Raw genomic sequence first — 20,208 nt, forward strand, 5'->3', positions numbered from 1 at the left:
AGCCTCCCTCGCAGATGAGAAGAGCCAAGAGGGAGCTCGAGAGCACTGTGATGTGTGCTTCAGAGCTCAAATGGTTTGATGAGTTTCTACATCTTATCAAGCTGCTGAAATGAATTTCAGCTTTCATTTTTTAGTCATTTAAGAGAAAAAAGTGTAATTCTCCCTTGTTGAACGAACAGAACAGCTAGGGCAGAGCAACCTTTGCTTTCACTTTTTGAGCATGGGTTGAGATGGAAAGCTATCATCGGAGGCCTTCCAGATTTCCAAGGCACAAAAGAAAGACTCCAGAAGGCTATCGAATCAGTCCATATTCTAAAAAGCAAGAAGGAATAACTAGAGAAGCCTGTTAGAGAGACCTTTGTCATTTCCACATCAGGGGATATTCTAACTTATGAAACTTGCTGTGGGAAGAACTGTTAGAGCTCTCTGGACTGACCTGTGCTAGCGTCCCGCTCAGGAGACGGAAGCCCAGGCATGTGGCCTTGGTTGTAGTTAAGTGTGAGGCTGGGCTTCAGGGTGAAGCCTGTGCCAGGAAGTCAGGGCAAGGAAGAGACCTAGAGAGTCTCAGACACCTGAGAGGACACGTGTGCTCAGGGTAGTCAAGGTGTCCCCTTCCTGAGTGCACAGCTACTTCCACCGAGTACAAAGTACCCATGGGCGCTGTTAAGAGTGCCCCAAAATCCTTCCGTCAACTTTTGTTCTTCTGGGATGGTCTAACACTACCTATCCCCAGAATATTGCTTATATTTTCCTAACAGACTAGTGAACTGTTTGATAGTATGGAAATAAACTTTAATTTGTCCCTTCCTGTACAATTCTAAATTAAAGGGGGATTCCTAGATTCACAAAATAGGTGTCATCAAATTTCCTCATAGTTTTCTTTTGCACTTGCTATATAAAATGGTATAATCACCGTGATTCCCGTATTTACTATTTTAGGCACAGGTGTGGAATTAATGTGATTTTTAACATTAGTTTAAAGCAAGTTTACTATGCATTTGTATTTGATCTTCAGTTTAAAACGTAGCTTCCACTTACGCAAATAGCAAGATGAATGCCTAGATTTTAGTAAAAATAATATGAAAAAAAACCCCAATTTAAAGTAGATAGGAATTTAATCTCTTCAATTTAAAATCTCTTAGCTTGAATCCCTCATTAGAAGGGCTTCATAAAAACAAGCTGTAAACATTCTCAATAATGAAGCATAAATATATGATCTATGATAAAGCTTGGCCCTGAAGCCATATATATTTAAATATACAAAATCCTACTTTAACTTGATTCCCTCTTGTTATTTTATTAGCATCATCCTCCAGTGAAATGCATTTGTGTGCCTAATTATCTTGTGCCTATGCCTCGACCACAGACCATATTAAAAAATGTATCTTCCCATAAACTGTGAAGTATTCATTGATAAGCCACAGGGAACTTACACTATACATGTTCTTACCAATTAATGCTGTTGACTTGGTTTATGAGGATTGAATTATTCATCAGAATCTTTTTATATCCTGTCCCTGCAGGCTAAGACTCCGAGATGTTAGAGCACCAACAGGATGAAGAAAACAGAATGATCTTACTTAAAAACCAGTCACCTCTGTTAGATCGCTGTACTTTCCATACTCCAAATGATGATTTGTTCCAAGCCCCACCATGTACAAACACGGAGGAGTAGTTATGACCCCCCCAAAATGTCCCAATTAAACTGCGGTTTTGTGAGGTAGGGAAAAACCCTGCTTTGGGAGTCACAAGGTGTGGGTTTCAGTTGGTTCTACTTTTGTTACTAACTAGGACTGTGACCGTCAGCAAGATCCTTAGCCTCTGTGGCATTGCTCCTATAAATTCTAAAACGAGGGGCTTGGCTTAGTGGAGGATTCACACTTGTTTGGTTATAAAATTTCATTAGGACTCTGTAGTGTTTGTTAAGAAAGTACAAAGACAACAGCTGGTCTATTTTGATGCACGCTAGAAATAACAAGTAAAAAAGGCATATGACTTGAAATATTCAGGGAAATGAATAATGTGCAATCCTCTCTCCCCACCTCCAAAGCCCTTTGGTTCTATCAGGTTTGGTATATGAAATTTTGATCACTTAAAACAGTTGCAGTTTGGGATTAGAACAAGCATCTGCCAGAGGGGTAAGCAGATAGAATAAATAAGATGGAAGCATTTCACGTGTGCTTTTTAAAAACATGGTTGGCGTCTGGTAAGATGTAGGAATTTTCATCACTACCCACTTGGGATGTCATGAAATTCGTCATTTAGGTAATATTTTTACAGTGTTTTTCTTTACTTCGTATTAAAAGTAGAATTAACTATAATTAGAATGTTCTATATCATGTCTTATTATAGAAAAATTTCATATACAGTGTCCTCAAACACTGTTCTGACTAAAACTGAGTACTTCCTAACTCCTCCCTCTCCTATCTGTCTTCTAAGAGGAAGGGGTGGGGGTTACCTGAGCACCGCTCAGGGACCGCTCATATCCACAGTGGCTGACTTTCAATTACCTTCAAGAATTTTGCTTTCCTTTACTGAGGAATGGCAGAGGTAACTGGAACTAAGCCTAGCCTTCATGGGTTTTTTTCTTCTCTTAGCAAGTTCCTTAGTTCCCTCGGTTCTTGATTCTAAGTCAGCAGGGTGGTTATAAGGGCGGTGATTTTAAGGTGACGGAAGACAGAGGCTGAATTCCTTACTTTTCAAGAAGCATGATTTAGGATCTCAGAAGAAGGCTTAGATCCTCCTCTGAGCCCGGGGTGAGTTCCCACATGACCCTGGACCTAGGAAGAGGGGGCGGGCTTTGGGACCGTGTGTGAGGATGTGTGCACACATGATGAGATGAGCAGAGCGGAGGACTAAGCAGCCCCTCTTTAACCCCATTCTACCACCATGGCTAAGAGAAGGAGTCGGCTTGCACTCTGTTCAGAGAAAGACAAGTAAAATATATATTTAGCTGACAATCAAGATATAATTTCAAGGGAGAAAAAAAAAAAGAGAGGTGGTTGAAGAAAGCTGAGAATAATGAAGGCAAAGAAAGTATTGTTCTTGTCTTTCTGGGAAAACATTTGGTTTTCCTATGTAAGGGGAATGATGTAAATGTCAACAGTGGTAATACCATAATCCCACCGGAGCACATCTTATGTCACAGTGAAATATATGTCTGAGAGCTGTCCAATGAGTAACTGTCATTTTTAAGAAAGCTATCATCCACACAAAGAAAACAGGCACTGACAAAAGATTGCCTTCTCAAACATGCGGACTCCATAGAGAATGGAGTATTTTACAACCTGAATTGAAATACAAGAATGTAATCCAGAAATCACTCAACAGGTTTGGAAGTTTCAATGTTATAAATGGTTATTTTCAAACAAGGGTCATTTAATAAAATGCAGCCCAAGTAAATAATAGCTGGTGCTGGGCTTTACACCCCCTGCCACCATCTCTCTCTCTCTACAGCCTGACGACACAGAATGTTCCATGGGATTTGTCAGTTCACTTTTAACAAAGTGCTCAATCAGAATGGAATTACAGTTTTCATACAATATTTAATGGGACTATACTGAACATTTAGTCACCTTTAATATAATTATTTAAGAGCCTCGTAGATGAAATTGCATTTCACAGAAACAAGGATAAGTTGAGATGGAGACACAAGTATGTGTTCTGAAGCAGTGGGAAGCACTTGCTCACTGTAATAAAGATGGCCCAAGGTTTCCGACCTGGTTAAAAATAAGGACTCATATAAGAAATGGCTTTATTAGAAAAAACGTAGTGTACACGTGGCTAATTTTTATCATCAACAGACCTCGTGGCTACTTTATAATTAAAATCTGATCGAGGGTTTAAACTTCTTTAGAAGTTAGTGGCATTTCTTCCTATTCTGATATGTGACTTAGGTAAGGTATGTGACAGATACCCTTTATTTCTTTCCATAATTACAATTAATCAATCAGTAGTTTAGCACTGGCACAAAACATAGAGGACATCATTCGGGTAGTGCTTTATGGTAAGCTACCCACACTTCCAGTCCCAGAACCAGGCACGGGTGTGCCGTTTTATAGTCTTTCGATCCCCTGCAATCCCTCCGGTCCCGCGTTATTATTACCTAGTAGTCATGAAATGAACGCGATCATCTGTAACCTAACAACACCGCTGAGTGAAGTTTCTCTCTTCTCCTTTTTTCCTCCTGTTAGGTGTGCAACTCCAAGCAAATGTGCAGTACGACTGCCAGTCCCTCTTTCAACTCCTTCATGTCTGCGCTATTACACCGAGACAACCACATCAAGATAGAGTCTGTCATATGATTCCCTGAAGCACAGAATGAGGAGGAGACTGAGCAAACACGACCCGGGAAGGCACCAGTTGAACCAAGACAACTCTGGAAGACAAAAACATGCAACTGTAAGCATTCAGATGTCAGCAGCAGAACCACCTGTAAAAATCTATTCCTCCAAAGGTGGAGGCGGGGGGAATCAATCACCTTTAGATGTTTGTTCGCTATTTTTAAATGCCCTCTATCACTATCACTCTTGTCTCTGTTTAGAAATATCTGACAGTTTAGAAAGACAAGTAAGAAAAGCACCTGAATTTGGAGACAACACTTTTAGATTTTCTTGGATAGAAATATCTAGTTCTCAGCAAGCAGTCATCACTGTAAAACATGTTAGAAAATACATTTAAAAAACCGAAGTGAAATATAACAAATTAATCCTAATTCTACCCTCAGAGAAACTGCTGTGAATATTTTGGTTTATTTCTTTCTAGTTGTCTTTTCTTCCCCCACTAGCATAAATGTACGTATGATGCCAATTATCCAAAAACCTACAGGAATTATCTAAACAGGCAATTCTGTCATTACTCAGTTTAATGGTATCAAGAACATGCTTTTTCAAAAATGCTGGCTCATGAACTCAGGGCTGGCCCACAGGCCAGCCCCAGCCTCATGCTACCAAGACACGTCAGTTTCCTGTGGCCACCTGCCTCCAGTGGCCCTGGGGCCGTGCATCTCTTCTACCTCCTTCGACCAGTCCTCCTTGCCAGGCAATCCTGAAGCTCTGGGTGCAAAGTGAGCAGCATCTTAGCATGAAGGGGCTGTGTTGTTGGGGGGAGGGGATAATTTCCCTAGTTTAATATCCATTAAGCAATTTCCATTAAACAAACAACGGAATGCCTGGGTGGCTCAATCAGTTAAGCGTCTGCCTCTAGCTGGGGTCATGATCCCAGGGTCCTGGGATCAGCCCTGTGGCGGGCTCCCTGCTCATCAAGGAGTCTGCTTCTCCCTCTGCCCACCACAACCCCAGCCCCATGACTTGTGCTGTCTCTCAAATTAACAAATAAAATCTTAAAAAAACAAATGAGGGAGAAAAAAATGAGGGGGAAAAGCTCCCTTGTACATTTTCTTTCCTTTGGGCACCGCTATAGGTTTATATTTTCTTTTTGTACTCCTATAGAATACTAATACTGGCTTAATCTTCAAAAATCATCCTAAAGATTTCTACACTGCTGCTTTAGTTCAATCCATAATTCATATGGTTAAAAGAGCAATTTATGCTCTGAAATGGAAATCAGAAAACCAAGTGGTAAGAAAAGGTGCTGAAAGACCTTTTTTCTGTAATATGCTTACAAAAGCAGCCTCCCCACATCTCAATTTTACATTTTAGAAGTCAGACATGCTATTCTATAGCATATAACAAAGACATATATTTCAGTGGTATTTCTCTGCAAAGCTGTTTTCTGTGCTTTACTTGGATTGACTATAATCTAAACACCCAGGAAGGCTGTGCCCCTAGAAGCTTGTCTTCATTCCGACATTCCCTGAAATGACACACCAGAATTGTCAGCTTTTGTATTAACCATACAGCTTCTGGATTTCAGATAATAATTTAACCAGGCAAAAAGAAGCAATAAAATAAAATAAAATAAAATAAATAAGCAGAGAAAAGACAGTAAAATAGAACAGCATACTATTTGTATTTAAAGTGAGCATTTTGACTTTAAGGTCAAATTTTAAGCAATAGCTAAAAAAAAAAGTATGGCTTGACAAAGTGCTCTACAAGAAGGACATTTTCTAAATCTCAAAGAGATTGTATTTTATGGGGGGTTAGAGCAACATACATGTAGCAACATCCAACTTGTCCTTGCTCCCCTGAAACCCAGAAATTTACCAAACATTGCCAAAGAGACCTTTTATTTCATCAGTTATAAAATCATTCCTTCTCCCTGGGTTCAGATGAAAAGGGTTATGGTTTACAGGCTGGTTTTTACTATTGTGCCCCACTCTGAGAAGTCAAATTCACCTTTCAGTTAAGTTCACTTGGCTCAAGCAACTACAACTGTTCTTTGAAATTACTGGCCTTTTCAGAGGGCAAAAAGATACACATCTCTACATTTTCCCCCTGCAAACCATTCACATCATTCACAGCTTAGGTGCTCTAATAAGCAGGAAATGGCTTGCTTAAACATTTCATATGATTTTACAGTAGCAAAGTCACCTGCTGTCCTTTATGAGCCTGGTGTCCTATGACATAATTGAACCAACAGGGTTCTGACTCAATGAAACTTTCTTATTCTTAACCATTTTACGCTTTTCTTTTTTTTAAGATTTTATTTCTTTATTTGGGCGAGAGAGAGCGAGTGAGTGTGCGGCCCCTGAATCTTTTGAGCCACCATGCAGCCTCAAATTCATGGTCAGCTACTTAAAAGTGAAAGGCCTGAGGTGTAAAAAACCTTTAGTGCATTTAACCAAAACCTTCTAGAACAAAAAATAGCGAACAATACAAACTTCAGAACAAGTTACAAACAAAAAAGAGAACATTAGAATATATTTCACAAGCAGAGGGAGTGTCAGGCAAGAGGGAGAAGTAGGACTCCCACTCAGCAGGGAGTCCAACATGGGACTCGATCCCAGGAGCCCAGGATCATGACCCTAGCCAAAAGCAGATGCTTAACTGACTGAGCCACCCAGGTGCCCCAACCGTTATACCTTTTTAAAGAGGGCATGGTTTTCTAATATTCCTTTTTTTTTTTTGGTCTTTCACTAGAGAAATTACAAATCCATACTTTAAATCTGCCCCTCTCTCTACTTCTACTGGTTCTTTGTCATTTATTATATATAGTGCATCCAGAATAGTCTTTGCTAATTTGGACAAGCACTGTGTCTTACTTGGTGAAGCAGACTCTGCACCAAATGGTGCTCCTTTGGGTCTTTTGGGACTGAACTAATCAGGATTTGACTCATCCTCTTACCTTTTTCTTCTAGAAGTACTCTTACACTTTTTAACCTCATCTTTCTCTTTAATGATGCCATGCTTTCAGTTTCTACCACCTTCAAGTACTTGTCTGGTCTCAGATACCACCCTCCAGGACCGACCTTCTACCTTCTTTGGGGATTTAACCAGAATTAGGATGATTTAACAAAACTGTCTCCATTTTCATTCAAAAGGAGCCGCATGACCTCATGATTTCATGGTGTAATGCCCTGCTTCCTTCACTCCCATTAACTACCCAACAGATCTGACCATAACATTGTGTAATTAATTATTCCCTACTTACAAAATTACTCCTTACTAGTCCACATCTGGGGAACATGTTCTGGTAACCAACAGACAAAGCCTTACTCTTCAGCCAGGCCCCTGAATCTTTTGAGCCACCATGCAGCCTCAAATTCATGGTCAGCTACTTAAAAGTGAAAGGCCTGAGGTGTAAAAAACCTTTAGTGCATTTAGCCAAAACCTTCTAGAACAAAAAATAGCGAACAATACAAACTTCAGAACAAGTTACAAACAAAAAAGAGAACATTAGAATATATTTCAGAGCATATAAAGAAAATAACAGCATCTTCAAACTGATTTTATATGTGAAATTATTAGGATAGAGTATCACTGTACTGCCTAGAATAACTCAGAGATTCTCCAAGCAAACATTACTGGAAGCAACTCAGTTTTACAAACAAGCTTGTATTAGGGAGCAAGTAACAGTTTGTGTGTGTGTGTATGTGTGTGTGTGTTTTAAAGTAACCTTGAAAAACCCAAGACAGAAAAACTCTAAGAAACTTCTGATACTGTTCTGATACTCCAAACAGAAAGAGAACAGGACATGGGGGATCCTGCGTCCAAGAAGCCAGCAGCACTGGCATCGAAGCCGGTGTGATGTCTACCATCCATGATGGCAACGGCCATAATCTGCAAGCAAATCACCAGTGGAGGCTTTCTTGCTAGGCAAGTCATTCTAATGGGGTCATTTTGGGGCTAGTCTGTACAGCCCTGAGAAATTATCTCTTGACAGTCACCCACTAAGAAGCACACTGTGGGGAAATAAATGCTAGTCCGGAAGATTAGTACTTTTTTGAGAAGTGACCCACGAAACCACAGATCTTCATGATAATTAAAAAGCAGACCTTCTAATCATGTAACTGACAGAATTGAATCCTGACACATAACTAACTTCTGGGTGAGTTTTTCACGTTCTAGCATGACCAAATTATGGTGTTTGAATACTGGCTGTAATGGAAGGGAATTCCATTTATCCCAAGAAATGTTTAGGGTACTAGGTCGTGGAGCTAAAAGTTATTTTTAGGAAATAAGTTTGCAGAATTTTCAGATGTCGCCTGTCCTCAAACCTCAGTCACAAGGTGTGAGGGCTTCTGCTGAAGGACTTTTGAGGCAGGATCATTGGGGCAAGGGTAAATCATTTCTACATGAAAGAGCCTCAACAAGGTTGTCATTGTTCTGGTAATCTTGGCCTTAGAGAGATGTGGGCATAGTTGTGTGCAATTTATTACACACATTCACACATAAACAGGTAAAAGCATCCCCTTAAAGTAGAAGCCTAGATATTTAAATTCCTACTAGAAGGAGCAAATTATCTAGAAGGAAACAAGACAAACATTTTGTGAGTGCCAGGGACGACCTGGCCTCGGCTCTTTCACACAAACCTTCTGATTAACTCTCTAAAATGTCAAAATGTACTGGGATATTTTTTTTTTTTCCTGAAAATCACCTTGCTGGATTAAAATTAATTATTAAAGCTTCATTTTCCACAATAATCATGGAGATAAGGCAAAAGCCTTTAACATGGACACAGATATGTATATATACAAACACGTGATCGGAATCCAACAAAAAAGAGGGAAGCTTTTTTTCCCCCAGCTAGATAGATCCTTGATTATATCAGTGAGATAGGAATTAGCAGAAATACTGCCACGTGTTTGTTCTGCTACCTATGCCAGAGAAACAAAAACATCTGCTTGTATCTGGTCACTAGGAATCTGCAAAATTGGCGGGGGGAGGTGGTGAACACTGATTGATGCTTCACCCCAGACTCATCTCTGTTGAACAGATTGAAAGCTGCGGGTGGACCAGCGGAGGGACACAGACACTCTACTGGCCAAGCAAAATGATTAGGAGTACACTGGGCTCTTCAACACTCAGACAGTGGAGGGGTACTCTCTGCCTTAAATGGATTAATAAATATATGATATATTTTAGAGACCACATGCAAGAGGTTTATTTATTGGGGAATAACATTATCTGGCCTCTACTGCTTTTATATACTGGGAAAACAAAACTCTATTTCCAGCAGACAGAAAAAAACACACTCTAGCCAGGCTGCAGGGATCACTTAGCAAAGCTGTGCCCATGAGCTGGAAAATTGTTTCTACCACCTGAAGAGGCAACGCTGCCATCCGCACACTTTACCATGCAGATATAGAGAGGCACTGAGCCTCTTAATTTCAAATGTGACATACGGAAGTGGATTAAAGCTCATGTGTAGTAACTGTTTATTCTATTTAGAGTTATTTGTTCTGTTTTAGAAAACACATTGGAAGCAAAGACCTTATTCCAACACCTCTTGATGGCATTTTCCCTGATGGGAACACATGTTTCCAGGAGGACTGTAACCATGGGCTGACTTCATTAATCTCTGTCCTTCCTATGTAAAAAACTCAACTCAGACCAAGTTTAGGAAGGTTAGAACCTACAATACCTGCATTACTGATTGATGGAAATAATCTAATCTGTTGTTAGATTGTTAAGAAGTTAATACATCATTCAGATCCCTTTTGCTGTTAAGTGAAAATGCTATGTCCGAAGTTGTTCAAAACCTAGGCCAGACTGTTTTATCAGCTTTGGAAAGTTTCAAAAATTTACTTTCCAGTCAAGGTAATTATCATGGCTATTATTTCTATTATAAAACCTGTCGGAAAGTTTCCTATAAACTTAGATTGTCACATTTTAGAATGTTTCTTACATTTGAATCTTATAAATTAGATTCTTCCAGGTACAAATTATCTGAATTTACTGGTATTTTGATAAGCAGTTAAGAGAACAGCAAATAGGAAAAAAAGGTAGTAATAATGAATTAAGATGAGGAAATAAAATAGGATCCAAGCCTAGTAGAAATTAATAAAAGTTTTACATTCAAGAATCCCAAGTATAAGTACTTATTTTAATATGCAAAAAAAGAATACCAGAAAATTATACTCAAATTTTCCAAAACAGTAAGACAGATTTTGGGCAGGAGAAGAAAGAATATCAGAGAAAACCAAACAACCATGCAAAACGGAGTCACTACAAACCCAGGGACCCCAGCATGAGACAGGCCTGCCTTCGACCTGCCCAGCAACTTTTCCAGCTGTTCCCATAGCATCTCTTTCCACTCCGCAAAGATAATTTTAATGCTCCATTCTCTCTGTAAGCCCTTTCTCCACTATCTTCCCACCAGCTCTTAACAGATTAGCTTGTAAACAGAAGTTGGTGCCATCAAAGAGCTCCTTCATTGATCTTCCTGGGAAACATGTCTGCTTTTCTGCCCACGCACGCTGCTTCCTCTCCTAATTCCTTTTGTCCAAGGCTAACTCCTCCAGCTGAGTTCGGGACCCCATCCTCTCTCTTGCCCCTTTTCTTCACATGTGTACTCTTGGGTTCTCACTTCAACCTTCTCTTACTCTCCCCATGCTACTAATTCACTAGCCACTAGCCACATGTAGCTATTTAAACTTAATTAAAATGAAATTTGAAAAATCCAATTCCTTATTTGCACTAGTTTCATGTGGCTAGCAAAACTGTATGGGATAGTACAGATAAAGAGCACTGCCATCATCATAAAAAGTTTCATTGGACAGAGCTGTTCTATACATTCTACACACTCCTTAGGCGACCTCACTCATCTTTAAGGCTTTACACTACAAATATACCCTAGACATTAATTTATATCTTATGTTAAGACAGTAGATTCTAAGCACCTTTTAAAAAGCAACAGCCCAGTGGTTCTGAAGGAAACTGCATATTAGAATCACCTGAGGGACTTTTAAAAATACAAATGCAGGGCCCAGTCCAGGTTAATGAAACCAGAACCTCTAGGGAGCGAGGGTGCACTAGACAAGGCTCAGAATGCATTTCAAGAAAAACAACTGAGGATTTTTTTTTTTTTAAACCAGCACATGAAAGCTCAAAGTAATTTGCTTTGCTAAGAATTCTCCATATAAATTCCCTATACATCAGCACCACAAACCTCTCTCATAACACATTTAGCTAGGAGATAAAAAGTCAAATTTCTTACCTGTGTGATAAAATGTGAGAAAAAATAAAAGTACTCCCATGAACATATTACTTAGGAAAGTGACAACTCCACAAGTAATTCCTTCTGGAACTGGGTAGACAGTTTCCACAAAAAGCTCAAAAAATATAGGTATACTGCTATTCAGGAACACTCCCAGGAGAATGCAGGAGGCATACAATGTCACTAAAATAAAAACACAAACATTTTAGTTTCATGGCAGCAGCAGGGAGTCCTAGCGGATAGATCTTCTGGGTATTCTCTTTCATAAGTAGTAACTCTGGAATTTCACATATTTTCAATGGCAGCTGATAAAGTTTGACAAAGTATCATTATCTGTCAGCTCTTTGCTCAGGTTTTGTGGAGTGATAGGAGAAAGTTCTGTTGCTGGATGATAGATAACCAGTTTATTTGCTTTGTCTTTTTGGTATGGATTATTCCAAAGCATGGAAAAAATTTTGCCACTATAATAATAATTAAAAGGATTCTTCTCCCTTAGTCACACTCCTGGCTGATAGATGCTTAGATAAAATATAGCAACTTAATTTGAAATCTAAACTCATTCTACAATTTTAAAGAGAACTTAAAATCTAAGAGTAAGTGTAAGATACATTAAGTGTTATGGAAAATTACATACTTAAAAGGACTAGTTAGGAATCTCCCTCAACTAAAAAATAAAAATATCTAGTATGTAATTCCTGGAGACGCACTTAAAATAGAGTTAATCTTCATTTTGGAGTGAATTTTATGTCAACAGTTTAAAAAATATATATATTAAGTTTCTTGGAACACAAAAAAATTTCACCCAGAGATGTAATCAATAGTGGTTAGGATCTCAGGTTAGCAATAAAAAGCCCATTAACTGGATTCTATAGTGAAATCTTCGAATAAGGACATTATTCTTATTCTTAGAAGAATGTCTAGGGAAATGTACCCCACTCCAAATAGCTATGTCACAGCTACTGCCTGCATACAAACCTTCATTACCTTAAATTTAAGGTGAAAAAAAACCAATGAGGGAAAAAAATGATATCCTACAGAAAATTAAAACACATCCCTTATAGACTAATACGTATATCATATCCACAGATATAATAAAGAGTAGAATTTATTCTAAGCCTAAGGTTATTGAGAAAATGTTTATTTTTTGTTTTTAAAAATTCTGAAGATCTAAGGTTATTGAGAAAATATTTATTTTTTATTTTTAAAAATTCTGAAAATCCAATTAGCTTTATTTAACGGTTCAGGAACTGAGCAGCATCTCATCTAGCATGTAGAGGGAAATTCCCAGGAAAATACTTATTTTTTATTTTTTCTCAGAAGAATATTTTAAATAAAAATACCTGTTAAGGAAAAAAGTTTCTGTATAGTAACCTCAACTCCCATTTCTTTTTCCAAATATACTATTCTTCCAGGATTATAAAATATTTAATAATTCTATAACACAAATGGTGGTGATCATATTTTTTCTTTGACTAGAAAGTACACATGAAGAGAGAGAACAAAAGGATGACAGAGAATAGAGAACACACAGCAGGCTAAAGCAGTGACCCAACTATTCACAGAATTAAATGGGAAGCATCTGCTAGTTAAAGTAAGTACCACTTACAATATGTAGTAATTTTCAAGATTCTTAAAAACAGAACCCCTCATGCTCACTATGTACTTGCCAGACATAGATCCCATAAATCAGTCAACACACTCCCCTTTACACGTGACTCATCAGTGGCACATGAGGAAATGGAGGGATGGAATGTCTCTGGCAGCTTTGATAGCATAATCTCCCTACAAAACACTTGATAATAATTTATCAGTCAGTCAGTGGTGGCTACTGACCCAAACACGGATGGGTCCAGGAATCTGAAATATGAAAATATTGAAAAAAATAACAGTAAAAATCAAACTCTTAAGACCCGGGACATGCTACTTCGAAGGATTCACAACCCACAAACAGAATAAATGAGCTGTTTTTAGGGAACATGTCTGGAAAGAATCCTTTTGACATTTTTCTTTCTGAAAGAGATGAACTCTCACATGTAATTTGTAAGCAGGCAAGTTAAAATAACTGAAAAATTACCATAATCTGTATGGTATATTTGCATGTGGTAAAAGAAGGAAGAGTGATACTATAATGATGAGGACATACAGAAAGAGGACTATCAGTCTGAAGACTTGAAAGGAGAGGTTTGGTTTTACTGTTTTTTAATCAAGCATGGTACTGAGACAGAGAGTGAGCGAGCGAGCGAGCGCGAGAGACAGGATGTCTCAGAAAAGTAAGAGCCTGGTGAGACAGGCGGCCCTGTCTGAAAACCCCTAACACCACTCCACTCCCTTGGCTTCACTGCATGCTCATTAAAAATCTTCTGATTTTGGTCTCCTAGGTATCTGATTTCAGGGAAGGGAAGAGGAAATCTTTATCATGGGAAAGACACAATTTCTGTTGTAAATTAAACCTTGTTGATGGAACTGTAAAGAGCTGATCTTCTGACAGGTCATTTGAAAATGCCTATCAAAATAAATAATGCACTTACTCTTCAACCCAGCAATTCCACTTCCAGGTATTTACCCTATAGCCATTAAGGTATAAGAATATAGAGAACACTCACTGCAATATTGTTTGTAGTATGAAACGATAAAAAACAAGTTAAATGTCCACCAATAGGGGGGTTGGTCATTTGAAAATTTATCAAACACCCAAAGGTGTATTATTGCAACCATTCAAATTGGCAGTAACTCTGTTTATAGTGATATTAATGACATCTAAGGTACGTAAGTGAGAAAGGTGTGGGACAGTGTGTTATTTCTTTATAAAGGACAGACACATGGACACACACACACAAACACACACAGACACCCATTTGTAAATTTATAGAATTCTCTGGGAAAATACCCATGAAACGGACATTCAGGGTTACACCTAAAGAGAAAAACTGGAAGCCACAGGAGGGTAGACATTTTTTATCGTATACCTTTTCACTACTAATTGAATTTGGATTATTTATTTTGTGCACATCTTACCCATTTAACAACAAAGAGAACTTGATTGTAAGCTAATGATACAGCGGTTGATCCAACTCCCCTCATGCAAATTTCTTAGCTCACAGATTCAAAAATGGTTATCACTGGGTGGTCTGACCCACAGACTTCCCCCCAACCCCCTGGGAGCCACGTAATCCAGCCCCTGCGCAGAAACCTTGACACAAATATTCCCACTTCATTTTGTATTACACATAAGATAATGGAGCTGAGATGCATGAAATAACTTCACAGGCTAGTAAACAAAAAGCTTGTATTTTCATTCAATTCATTCAATTCTCTCACTCTTGGGGTTTGTTTTTTGTATTATATAGAAATGATGACCAAGACGGTGTTTTACACTGGATGAACGTACTGCAATCACCTGTTATTCCATAAAGAATCAAAATCATTTATACAGGAAAGGGTTAAATTAGGATCATAATCAGAATGGGAAAAGCAGCTGTGTTAGGACTGATTTCATAGGCTCTGCGGAGCTCTGGGACACGCATACATAAAGCAGAGGCTGATTTGAATTTCACTTCCATTTGAGTTTTCAGTTTAGAGGCTGATATAGTATCTTTATACACTGGTTTGGCAGATCCAGTGGGTGAATGTCATCTATTAAAAGTCAGGCAGACAAGATAATTTCCTGCTCATCAGAGAGGGTTCAAACTACATGATTGTTAAATATTTCTTTGGCTTTTCTATAGTGCTGATACTAAAATTATAATAAACTGCCTTTCAATTAAAAAGTCAAGGTAATTTAGCAGAACAAACACAATGCTGATGCAGGGTTTTTTTCAGAGAAGTTAATAAAATTTCATGGGCCCACAATTTAAACTGTGAAAAATAAAGTCTTGTGTAGTACAAAATGCAGTTACAATGGATATATTTCAAGAACATGAATTGGGTCATAACACTGAAAGTACTACTTATCCCATTCTTGCTCCCAATGATGAACTAAATTAGTAAACTTTAGGGAAATAAACTAAGTTTAAAATACATTTTTATTAACCCAAACACTTGAACCTTAGATGTTACAAAACAAATGACAAAATTTCAAATTAAGAACTATTTCATTCAGGGGCACCTGGGTGGCTCAGTCGGTGAAGTCTCCGCCTTTGGCTTACTCAGGCCATGATCTCTGGGTCCTAGCATCAAGCCCTGCGATAGTCTCCTTGCTCCCTAGGGAGTCTGTTTCTCCCTCTGCCCCTCTCCCCACTCATGTTCAAACTCTCTCTCTTTCAAATAAATAAATAAATAAATAAATAAATAAGATCTTTAAAAAAAACCTATTTCATTCAGCATTTAATGAGATTCTCAATATATCATTAATAACAAAACAACTTCCAAACTTGGATGTATATAATTTTTAAAACACTTAAAAAACTGCTTTCAAATATATTTTCATATTTGATCATCCTACTGACTCTTTGAAGCAGGTAAGGCATTTTATAGATGAAGTGACCAAAGTTCTGAAAGTCAAAATGACTTATTTAAAAACAATGTAAATTAGCGTTGCTAAAAACAACATATTTGGGGCACCTGGGTGGCTCAGTGGGTTAAGCTTGCCTTCGGCTCAGGTCATGATCTCAGGGCCATGGGATCGAGCCCCGCATTGGGCTCTCTGCTCAGCAGGGAGCCTGCTTCCTCCTCTCTCTCTCTGCCTGCCTCTCTGCCTACTTGTGATCTCTCTCTGTCAAATAAATAAATAAAATCTTAAAAATAAAAATAAAATAAAAATAAAAACAATATATTTAAAGTTTACAGAATCTAGTGGGTTTTCAGCCACTGTGTCAGATTGAAAAAAAAAAAAAAAAACAACAAGACTTGATATTTCTTTTATTCATTGGTATTGACACAAAAGGCACACTTCCCAAATCTGTCTTGAGCACAAAAGCTGGAAGTCATTGCACATTAAGACAGATGACAAAATAAAAAATAGAGCACCAAAAAGTTACAAACAAGATGATGAACTTTAGTCACGATAAATGTAAAGTGGGTTCAAAAATTAGTGTTTAGGTACGTGATAGGGAAAACATAAGCTTTTCTTCAAAATCATTTATCAGGCACCTACTATACGTAAGCTGCTATGCTGGAACCATAAATAGGACATATTACTCCTCATCAGTTTATCTCTGTGGATAAACTTTATATGCTCTTGCATACCTAAAAGCTCTTGCTCATCTAAAACAACATGATCCACATCTATGGTTTAGCAGCCATCTACCTGCACAGTGCTAAGAAGATAATTAGACTTCATTCTTTTTTTTTTTTTTTTAAATCTATGTCTAGTCAAGAGCAATAATAGCCTCCAGTATTAGGTACTGAGTACAGCAGGAAAAGTATGCTAAATTCTAACAGAAACAGGTTTTCAGGAAATCCCCAACAAGCTATAGTAGGTTTGAAGAGGCTGACTTGGGGCACCTGGATGGCTCAGTTGGTTAAGCATCTCCCTTTAGCTCAGGTCATGATCCCGGGATCTTGGAATCAAGTCCTACATCTGGCTCCTTGCTCAGCGGTGAGCCCGCTTCTCCCTCTCCCTCTCCTGCCTGCCATTCCCTGTGCTTGTGTGCATGCTTTCTCTCTCTCTACCCCCGTGACAAATAAAGAAATAAAATCTTTAAAAAAAAAAAATAGAAGAGGCTGACTGTGCTGGCCAGTGCTGGGAATCCATGTCTGATGAGGACAGCTTGTGAGAACCGATGGATGCTGAGATTAAGGCAAAGGACAGATATGACAGGACTAATATTTTGAGAATGTCAGTGGAAGAGGGAGGGAGCTGACTTGCCCTGTAAGCTGTGTTGCTCCAAATCCATGATCTCAATAGGAGGAAGAATTTCCCAGGACCCAGAACCGACAAACAATGGGACAGGGAATAGCTTCCTCTCTGAGGCAGTATTCCAGTTGCAGTCAGATGGACATACATCTGGATTGTAATGGAAGAGATTCATTTACTGAAGAGATAAGTATCAGATGATAACTAAGGTTCATTCAAAGATCAATAACAAATACATTTAGGTAGAGACCTTAACTAGGATATTTTAAGATTTTATTTTTATTTATTTGCCAGAGAGAGAGAGAGAGCACAAGTAGGTAGAGCAGCAGGCAGAGGAAGAGGCAGAGGGGGGAAGCAGGCTCCCCACTGAGCAGAGAGCCAGATGTGGGACTCGATCTCAGGACCCTGAGACCATGATCGGAGTCAAACGCAGTCATTTAACCAAGTGAGCCACCCAGGTGCTCTTAACTAGGATATTAAAAACAAAAATTTTAAAGGTGTCTCTAGGTAGGTGTCTCTAGGTAATCTCTAGGTTTCTTTCTGTATGTTAAGACTTACAGAGAATTTATTTACAGTTTTATTAAGACGTATGACACGTAAGAAATAAGGATTATAAAATAGTACAATAAATGTTTACCATGAAAAGTTTAAAGGATTAGAATCGAGTTGGTTTATAATATTAATATACTTTATTGGATAAATTTTATTATTATGCATGCTGGCTGAATTTTATTTTATGATAAAGTGAGGAAAGATAACTAGGAATTATTAGATTAGACCTTTATTAAAAAATATTTCTACAATCTGAGTTAAACTTGATATTGCAAATGAAAATGCTCCTTCAGGAAATAAAGACACATGTAAAAAAGAGAAACTGTAAACATTCACAGTGTTTGTTAACAGCAATTTTTTCCATCGGTTCTGGGTGTGCCAAATATATTGGATACAATTCTATACTTCTGAGCTGTGCTTCTCCTCTCAGCCTCACATTTTCTCCTTAAAAATATTTGCTGTGGCCTTCATGATCTGCTGCTGATTAAAATATGCTACTGCATATTTCATGTACTCATAAAATATGAGGTCCAAAAGAGGATAGCGTGTATTTTGCTGCAATAATCATTAATGGTGCTGATTTTCTTTCTGCATGTTATTATTTTGCGGATATCCTTTGTTTAGCTGCTTTGTTGGCTCAGTTTAGTCCTATAAAGGCTGACAGTTAGGTTCAGAGTCTCTTCTGGCTAGAAGGCCAAGTGGTTGTATCTCACAGAAATTTGAAATGTTGGGCCCAGAGTTGAGATGGATTGTGCTATCAGATATCACAGGTATAGGTTTATCAGTGACTTTTAAGTTCCCCAAAAATTACTCATGGTTCTGTATAAGGCAATACATGGTTATATCATAGAACACTGACTGATCACCTGGTCAAGCCCTCCATCTTCCAGAACCAGGGTCTGCTTAGAGACTTGTTCCTCTTCTTGAAAATCTCTGTGGATAAACTTGATATGCTCTTGCCCAATAGGCCCTATCAACATTTCAGGATTCTTACATTTAAGATTTTTCACAAATCCATTCCCTTCTTTTAATCCACATTCTATTTTTAACTTCTTGATCTGACAGTCACGAATGTAAGTAACAGTCATGTCCATTCATAAAGGTGGAAAGAATAATGAAGTCACTTAGCTTTCTTTCCTTAAATCCCTTATTTCCTTAAAAGTGTGCACATCTTTGGGGTGGCTAGGTGGCTCAGTCAGTTAAGCATCTGACTCGATCTCAGCTCAGGTCTTGATCTCAGGGTTGTGAGTTCAAGCCCCACGCTGGGCTCCATGCTGGGCATGGAGTCCACTTAAAAAAAAAAAAAAAAAGTGTGCATATCTTTAATCATGCTCATCATCTCCTTCTGGATTTTCTCATTCCTATTAAGAGGATCACCCTCTAGCTTATACATGTCACATGCCTCTCAATACAACCGAATATGTTTTCTTCCCTCAAATGCCTCTTGACGTCAGCTTGTAGTCACCTATCACTCTCATGGGGCTCACGTCTAGCTTATCTGCCCCCCCTTACTCCCCACTCACTATCTGTTTCTGACCTTGCTGCTGTGGTCTTCCAGTAACTTGAGTTAGATGAAGAACCTCCCAAGGCAACTTCCGCTAAAACCCAAATTATATTGTTTTAGCAAACTCAACACCAAAGTGCTAACATTTTTCAAAATGCCATTTTCAAAGCGTTTTTATCTGTTCAGTGAAAAATGACTGTGTGAGTTGTGGCTAACAGGACTAGATACCTACTTTTCAGATAAGGTGAAAAATGTCTTTTCATAATTTTGTATATAGAATAAGCTTCAAGATTTTGAAACTCACATTATCTAGTCATGAATTAATTTATCTGCCATATTGAAGACACCTGAATTAATAAAGACATAATGCAATTTTAAATTCTGAGTTTCCTCAAAGAAATAAAAGCATACTACTGATATCCTCCAAGGGGATGTATATAGGCAAGTACGTGTATCAAAACAGTCCACCTCTAGATAGAATGGAATGATCCTGTTTTTTTTTTTTCCATAGAGATGGCAACAATAATATCAAGATCAGCAGATCACAAAAAATACTGCAACAGATGGTTTTAATAGTACCAGCACTTATAACACATGGTTAACAAAATTAACTAGCTTTTACTTTATTATGTCAACAATTATAATTAATGCATATATTTTCATATTCTTCATGTAGATTCTTCCGTTATTTAAAAGTAACAACAGGAATACTAAATTTACTAGAAATGGGAAAAAGACTAGATATTTTCCTCCTTAAAAAAAGAAGAATGACTCTGGTAAAAAAGAAATACGAATCTGC

At 38.1% G+C, this 20,208-nt stretch overlaps 1 protein-coding gene across 1 annotated transcript in view; it reads right to left on the bottom strand.

The window, feature by feature from the left end:
- Window positions 1–211: 211 nt before the first annotated feature.
- The window catches only part of SLC49A4 (solute carrier family 49 member 4), a 72,114-nt gene continuing 52,117 nt past the window's right edge, over window positions 212–20,208 (bottom strand). The window contains exons 8-9 of the mRNA XM_082740692.1: window positions 11,560–11,742; window positions 212–4,378 (exon numbers count right to left, since the gene is read on the bottom strand). Of these exons, the coding sequence (XP_082596818.1) occupies window positions 4,263–4,378; window positions 11,560–11,742 (299 nt within the window). The 3' untranslated portion in view covers window positions 212–4,262. The remainder of the gene's footprint in view (window positions 4,379–11,559; window positions 11,743–20,208) is intronic.

Source organism: Mustela nivalis (genome assembly GCF_964662115.1).
Source record: "Mustela nivalis genome assembly, chromosome: 1".
Lineage (NCBI taxonomy): Eukaryota > Metazoa > Chordata > Mammalia > Carnivora > Mustelidae > Mustela > Mustela nivalis.